The sequence below is a fragment of the Stegostoma tigrinum genome, chromosome 19 (assembly GCF_030684315.1).
Source record: "Stegostoma tigrinum isolate sSteTig4 chromosome 19, sSteTig4.hap1, whole genome shotgun sequence".
NCBI classification, from domain to species: Eukaryota; Metazoa; Chordata; class Chondrichthyes; order Orectolobiformes; family Stegostomatidae; genus Stegostoma; species Stegostoma tigrinum.
The window spans coordinates 33,866,417-33,874,783 of record NC_081372.1 but is presented as its reverse complement, the minus strand read 5'-3'; the positions used below and the strand labels follow the sequence as shown (position 1 = coordinate 33,874,783).

At 41.1% G+C, this 8,367-nt stretch overlaps 1 protein-coding gene across 1 annotated transcript in view; it reads left to right on the top strand.

Moving 5' to 3' along the window:
* LOC125461264 (sodium-dependent lysophosphatidylcholine symporter 1-like) overlaps window positions 1–8,367 on the top strand; it is a 51,412-nt gene that overhangs the window by 545 nt on the left and 42,500 nt on the right. The window contains exon 2 of the mRNA XM_048549822.2: window positions 1,206–1,331. Within this exon, the coding sequence (XP_048405779.1) occupies window positions 1,206–1,331 (126 nt within the window). The remainder of the gene's footprint in view (window positions 1–1,205; window positions 1,332–8,367) is intronic.

The window sequence follows — 8,367 nt, the reverse complement described above, 5'->3', positions numbered from 1 at the left end:
GTGAGAAGCAGCCAGAGAATTAAAATGAAACAAAGGTGGCGGATCCTAGATTCAAAAAGGGGGCATATATAAAACTAAATTAGAACAGAAAACGCAGTAAATACACACTAAAGAAACTCAGCAGGTCTGTCAACATCTGTGCAAAGAAAACAACTCCAATTTTTTCGTTTAATCACAATATGTGGATTCTGCACATGGGGCTAGCTGTGACAATTCAAATCCCAACAGTAATAATTGGAAACAGTCAAATTAATTTGAGGGGAATTACTAAACTAGTAACTGAAGCATTGAAACAAATCACAAGCCTGTTTAAAATTTTTCTGGGGAAGCCCTTAAACAGTATAGGTTACAGGAATAACAACAGGTAGAACAGCAGGTGTTTCAGTTACTGCACAGTTTCCTCTGGGATGGTGTGTATTGAATTTATTTGGACTGGTGGCAGAATCTAACCTGTCTGTAAAACACTACATTATCGGAAAAATGCCTAGTTGAATGACCGCTTTTTAAAATAATTTATAATCATGGAGTCCCACTTCCCATCAAAGTTTCAGTGTTCATCATATAATTGTGCTGCACATGAAGATATTGCTTATTTTCGGAAACATACCTCATTTAGCCTTTAGTATTTAAAAAAAAACTTCCCCTTTTAAACAAAGCTGAACTCAGCTGCCTCCTTAGTATTTGTGGGTATACATGGAAATTTGACTCTCATTGCACCTCAGTTCAGCTTCCCCCCATCCCCCCCCGAATCTGATAAGAGGGAGCCTGCCCACTCTATGCTTATTTGTTCTCTTAGTCTACTGTAGTGCTTGTCTAACCCACACTGTGCTTGGTTATCACTTGCATCACCCATTTTTAGGGCCAGCCTTGCTTAATCAGCATTTTACATGATTATTGAGTACTTCTGGTCAGTTAACAGATCTTGAGAAATCTATGGATCACGGTTTGAGAACCACCGAGTTAACTAGCCAAACTCTCTCTCCCCCCTCTCTCCCCCCTCTCTCCCCCCCCCCCCCCAAGATATATAGATGAAGTAAAACTATTTGGTTGAGATACAAAGGTGTTATTGATTGTGGAATGATTTGATACATTGGTAGACTTGGAAGAACAAAAAGTAAAGCATTATACCTGAAATAAGTTGTTCTTTAAGCTAACTCTACTGTCTGCCCTTCACTCAGTTTGACTTTTTTGCCCTTTCTCCACAGAAGAGAAATGGACGAGCACTGCCATTCTATCGGAAGATCTGCTTTGCTGTTGGAGGTGCACCGTATCAAATGACAGGAAATGCTATTGGTTTCTTCCTCCAGATATTCCTGCTGGATGTTGTTCAGGTAAGATCCATTTATATGACCCTGTCCATTTTCAAGTTTGTAGCCATTATTCCAGTGAGGCTGTTATGCTGTGGTCTGGTACCGGACTAGTGTGTTAAACATCATGAATTCAGATTCTTCTGTGACAACTTGGGAAATAAAATTCAATGCATTATATAAATCTGCCAAAGTATAGTTCTAATAGTATAGTCCTCTGTTAACATCCTTCAGTAAAGATAACCTGTCTTTCCTAACTAGTCTTGTCTATTTGTGACTGTGACGCAACAATGTCTGTGATTTTTAAGGTATGCAATTATTATGTATTTTGGTTTAATTTATTTCAGAGTCTGGATCTGGAACTTAAGGCAAGTGGATTTTAGTCTGTGTGCGTGAAAAAGGTTTAGTTAATAACTTCTCAATATTAATAGAACAATGTTTAAGGTGCTAGAGGAATACAAATTATCCAAGAAGGAGCTGAAGCAAGGACTTAGAAGAGCTATAAGGGGGCATGAGAAAACCTTGGCAGATAGGATCAAGGAAAACTCCAAGGCTTTTTGCACATGTGTGAGGAATAAGATAATGACCAGAAAAAGAGTAGAACCGATCAAGGATTGTAAGGGGAATTTGTGCACGGAGTCTAAAGAGGTAGGAAAGGTCCTTAATGAATACTTTTCTTTGGTATTCACAACTGAGAGGGACCTAGATGTAGAGGACGACAGTGTGAAACATGCTATGAAAGCTAACACACCATATGCTGTCTTAACAACTCTATCCACCTGGGTGGCAGCCAGAGGTAGGCTAGAGGAGGTTGCTGAAGATGTGCTAGGAACTTTGAGGAAGTTGGGGATGGAAAAATCCACCAGGCCTCTTGGGATTTATCCAAGGATTCCATGAGAAGTGAGGGAAGAGATCGCAGGGCCTTTGGCGATGATAGTTCTGTCCTCATTGTCCATGGATATAGTACCCGAAGATTGGAGAGAGGCAAATGTCATTCCCTTGTTCAAAAAGGGAATAAGGATAACTCCAGAAACTACAGGCCAGTTAGTCTTACGTCAGTGGTGGGCAAATTATGGGAAAGGGCTCTGAGAGATAGGGTTTATGACCACTTGGAAAGGCACAGTTTGATTCATGATAGTCAGCATGGATTTGTGAGGGGTAGATCATGCCTCACAAACTTTACTGAATTCTTTGAAGAGGTGACCAAACATGTGGATGGAGGTAGAGCAGTGGATGTGGTATACATGGATTCAAGTAAGATTGATAAGGTTCTCCATGGTAGGCTCATGCAGAAGGTAAGGAGGCATGGGATAGGGGAAATGTGTCAGATTGTCTTCTAAGGGTCAGCCAGTTCTGAATCCAAAGGGTGGTAGTGGACGGAAAATATTCAGCATGGTGCTCAATTACGAATGGTGTACCACAAGGATATATTCTGGCTCCTCTTCTATTTGTTATTGTTGTAAATGATTTGGATGAAGGAGTGGAAGGGTGGAATAGTAAGTTTGCGGATGATGCAAAGGTGCGTTGTGTTGTGGACAGTGCGGATGGCTGTTCTAGGTTACAAAGGGAAATTGATAGAATGCAGAGCTGGGCTGAGAAATGGCAGATGGTGTTTGACCCTGAAAAGTGTGATGTGATTCATTTTGGAAAGAAAAACTGGAACGCAGAATACAGGGTTAACGGAAAGATTCTTGGCAGTGTGGAGGAGCAGAGGGATCATGTCCACAGTTGCCTGAAAGCTGCTACCCAGGTGGATAGAGTTGTTAAGATGGCATATGATGTGTTAGCTTTCATTAATAGAGGGATTGAGTTCAAGAACTGCAAATTTATGCTCCAGCTAAACAAAAGCATGGTTTGGCCACATCTAGAGTAGTGTCCAGTTCTGATAGCCTCATTACAGGAAAGATGTGGAAGTGTTGGAAAAGGTGCAGAGGAGATTTACCAGTATGTTGCCTGGAATGGAGGGAAGGTCTTTACAATGAAAGGTTGAGAGCGCTATGGCTTTTTTAGAATGATGAAGGATGAGAGGTGACTTGATAGAGTTGTACAAAATAATCAGAGGTATAGATAGAGTAGACATCCAGAGACTTTTTCGTAGGGTGAAGGTAGTTATTATGAGAGGGTATAGTTTTAAAGTGAGTGGAGGTAGATATAGGGGAGACGTCAGAGGTAGGTTCTTTAGTCAGAGAGTGGTTGGAACATGGAATGCATTGCCAGAGTGGGTAGTGGAGTCATTAGGGGCATTTAAGCGGCTATTAGATACGCATATGGATGATAGTATAAGGTAGGGCTGGAGGTTAGGTAGACCTTAGATTTAGGGTAAAAGTTCGGCACAACTTTGTCATGGGCTGAAGGGCCTGTGCTGTGCTGTACTGTTCTATGTTCTAATGTTTGCTCTTAAGCCAGTATGAGAGGGTGAGTGAGTGATTGAGGTCCTGGGATGCAAATGGAAGTTGTTTTCATTGGGAGAGTTTTGTGAGCAGAAAGGATAAACGTTGAAAAGTATGAGGCTGATTTAAGTTTGGAAGGATCGGTAATTTTTTTTGACATGGGGAAAATGCCCAAAGCTTGGAAACCTTTTCGTTTCAGCTCACAGACATCCTGGTTGCAGTTGGATAGATGAAAAAGTTTTCCTAGTACAAGGAGTTCATTTGGAAAAGGTAGAGATTGGTTACTTCCACATGACAGGTCTTTAGTTTGAAAGTCTCAGATCTGAGATGTCTATTTTGAATCATTTTAAGTATTATTTAAAGGTAACAGCAGCTAAGCTCTGTTGTGAATATTTAAGGAGGAGGCCATCAAATTCATAAGACTGGGAATTGAAGACAATAGTTAAGTCAAACCTGATATAGAAGAGTAAATTCTCTTTTGGTGTTGGAGTGTGATAAAGGTGTCCTGCTGGATTAGGTAACGTATTGTGTTTTACTGTGTGTTTCAAAATCTTTCATTGTGTTATGTAAATATCTTGGTTTATTCTATTTTATCATCTCTCTGTCTAATAGACACATGTTTTGTTGTTTTAAACCAGATTTGCAGTATTATGTATTTCTGTTGGCGTGAAAGATCTCGTTGTTAAGTAACACAAAACAAAAGCTAGATTTCAGTTTGGATCTGAATTTGTTCATTAATAACATCAGCTGGAATCATAACTTTTACTACCTTCAGAAATCACTTAACAACCTGGAGAGTTGTGATTTCCCACACCATACCCCTACGTGTGGACACTTCACCTTGTTATCTCAGGTTTGTGAGTGTTGAGCTGGATGAACACAGCAGGCCGAGCAGGAAAGCTGATGTTTTGGATGGAGACCCTTCTTTGGAAAATCAGTCTCAAACCTGTCATCATCAGAAAGGGAGACTGACCCCAGTTGATAGAAAATGGCAAAGGACAAGCGAATGATCTAATGGCCTACATCTTAACCTGCACACCTGTTCCCATAAGAATTAAGAGCAAGGGTAGGCTGTAGGGACCTTGAAATTACTCCTTCAATCGATAAGATCTTGACTTCAACTTTACCTTTCAGCCCGATTCCCATATCCATCAATCTGCTTTGTCTTCAAAGCTCTGTTATTCTTGCTGTTAAGTAGACTGAACAGCTAAGTGTCCAGAACCTTCTGGGATAGAGAATTCCAAGATTCACAACACTGAGTGAATAAATACCTCATTGTTTCAATTCAAGATAATGGTGTCTCTATATTTCTGATTCTACGCCCCCTATTTCTATATATATCCCAGAAAAGCATCTGCCCTTCCAAACCCCCTTAAAACTTTGTTTCAATTAAATCAACTCCCAATCAACCTCCAGAAAATATAGCTACTGTTACTGTTTAATGTTCCCACTCTGTATCTGAAGTCAGAAGTCACACAGGTATTTATCTGAAATCACAAGCTTTTGAAGCACTGCTCCTTCATCAAGTGAGCACCTGATGAAGGTGTAGTGCTCCAGAAGCTGGTGATTTAAAATAAACTTGTGGAATTTTAACCTAGTGTCATTGTGATTCTGACTATGTCCAACCCAGTTCCACATCAGTGGCACCCCAACAGCATATCTGTTGTATGTGCAAGCTTAAATCAATAACACTTTTTTAAAACTAAATATTGCAAATGCTCAGTGTTGTGCTTTAAATATATATTTGTAGATTTACATAACATGCACAGTAGGAGACAGTGTTCTTCAGCTAAATGTTTCCACCTTCATCTATCCCATCCTGTAATTAATTCTTGTTTCTCACTCCTGTGTTTCATAATTAAATACCCATGCTTTTAGTCACTGAAACTGTTTCCCTATAGAACTGAGCTATTGGATCATCCTCCTTTTAATGTTTACTGTTACTCAGAATTTTTATCACAATCCTTGTAGTTATGTTTTGTTTAAGTCACTAGTCCTAATTTTACTTCTCCTTTTACTCCTCTGGATGCATGTCTGCCAATTTTCCTCATCTTTGCAAGGCCCGTTAAGTGGTACTTTCGTATGAAGAGGCCTGTACCAGTCGTCATGACAATAATGGCAGTAGGAACTATTTGTGTTTGAGAACATGACTATTCCAGTGCTGTACTATTTTGTACCTTCTCTCCTTGATGCAGCCTTCCCTACTTCTCAACCTCCTCTAATCCTACAGCCTTTTGAGATCTCTGCACTCCTCCAATTCTGGCATGCCGTAAAGCCTGATTTTCTTGATTGCATGTTTAGCACTGCCTTCAGCAACCTCGGTCCTATTGTGGAATCTCCTCTCTAAATCTATCGCTCTTGCGCTCTCTCGCGCTGTTAGTCATAGAGCAGTTTAGGAAGGAAACAGACCCTTCAGTCCAACTTGTCCATGCCGATTAGATATTCTAAATTAATCTAGTCCCATTTGCCAGCACTGGGTCCATCTCCCTCTGAACCTTTCCTATTTATATCCACATCCAGATGCTTTTTAGATGTTGTAATTGCATCAGCTTCACCACTTCCGGTAGCAGCTTATTCCGTACACGCACCACCCTCTGTGTGGAAAAGGTTGCCCCATAGGTCCCTTTGAAATCTTTCCTCTCTCACCATAGACCTATGCTCTTTAGGATTATACTCCCCAACTCCAGGGGATAAAACATTGTCTATTCACCCCTTCCAATGCGCCCCATGATTTTATAAACCTCTATAAGGTCGCCCCTCAGCCTCTGATGCTTGAGGGAAGATAGCCCCAGCCTGTACAGCCTCTCCTTATATCTCAGACCCTTTAACCCTGGCAGCATTCTTCTAAATCTTTTCTGAACACTTTCAAGTTTCACAATATCCTTCTTATATCACAGAGACCAGAGTTGCATGCAGTATGTTAAAAGTGGCCTAACCGATGCTGTGTACAGTCAACAACATGAACTCCCAACTCCTGTACTCAACACACTGACCAATAAAGGCAAGCATACCAAACAACGCCTTCACTACCCTGTCGATCAGTGACTCCACTTTCAAGAAACTATGTACCTGCACGCCAAGGTCTCTTTGTTCAGCAACACTGTCCAGAACAATACGATTAAGTGTATCAGTCCTGCCCTGATTTGCCAAAATGTAGCACCTCACATTTACTAAATTAAACTTCATTTGCCACTCCTTGGCCCATTAGCCCAACTGGTCAAGGCCCTGTTGTACTCTGAGGTAACCTTCTTTGCTGTTCACTGCACTTCCAATTTTGGCTTCATTTTTTTCTCTCTTCATTTCACGGGTTGAGACCATTGCTGACTAGTCAATGTTTATTGCCCCTCCCTAATTGCTCAGAGGGCAGTCAAAAGTCAACCACATTGCTGTGGGATTGGAGTCACATGTAGGCCCGACCAGGTCAAGATGGTAGTTTCCTTCCCTGAAGGACGTCATCTGCAAGCTTACTAACCATACCTCCTATGTTCATATCCAAATCATTTATAAAAATTACAAAAAGCAGTGAACCCAGCACCGATCCTTGTGGCACACATTTGGTTACAGGCCTCCAGTCTGAAAAGCAACCATCCACCGCGATCCTCTGTCTACTACCTTGGGGCCAGTTCCGTATCCAAATATCTAATTCTCCCTGTATTCCATGTAATCTAATCTTGCTAACCAGTCTACCATGAGGAACATTGTTGAAGTCCATGTAGTTTACATCCACTACTCTGTCCTCATCAATCCTCTTTGTCACTTCTTTAAAAAACTCAATCAAGTTAATGAGACACAATTTCCCACACACACAGCCATGTTGACTATCACTAATCAGTCCTTGCCTTTCCAAGTACATGTAAATCCTGTTTCTCAGGCTTTTCTCCAACAACTTACCTGACACTGATGTCAGGCTCACCAGTCTATAGTTCCCTGGCTTTCCCTTACTACCTTTCTTAAATAGTGGCACCACATTAACCAACCTCCAGCCTTCTGGCACCTTACCTATGGTTATTGATAATACAAGTAGCTCAGGGAGGGGCCCAGCAATCACTCCCCTAGCTTCCCACAGAGTTGCAGGGTGCGTCTCATCCGGTCCCAGGGATTTATCGACCTTTATGCATTTTAAGATATCCAGCAGCATCACCTCTAATATGGTCATTTTTTCAAGAGGCTGCTATTTATTTCCCTAAATTCTCTCCCATATCCTTCTCCATAGTAAACACTGGTGCAAAACTCGTTCAATATCTCCCCCATCTGCTGCGGTTCCACCCATAAATGGCCTGGCTAATCTTTGAAGGGCCCTTTTCTCTCCCTTGTTACTCTCTTGTTCTTAGCATATTTGTAGAGTCTTTTGGATTCTCCTTAATCCTGTTTGCCAGAGATATCTCATGTCTCCCTTTTGCACTTCTGATTTCCCTCTTAAATATACTCCTACTGCCTTTACACTCTGCTAGGGATTCATTTGATTTCTGCTGTCTGTACGTGACATGTGCTTCCTTTTTATTCTTGACCAAAACGTCAATTTCTCTAGTCATCCAGCATTCCCCACACCTACGAGCCTTGCCCTTCACCCTAACAGGAACATACTGTCTCTGGATTTTTCCTTGGAGATGCTCATTCAAAGCTATTTATTATATTGAAACTGTACTTCTATAAATATAGGGTTTGTGGAA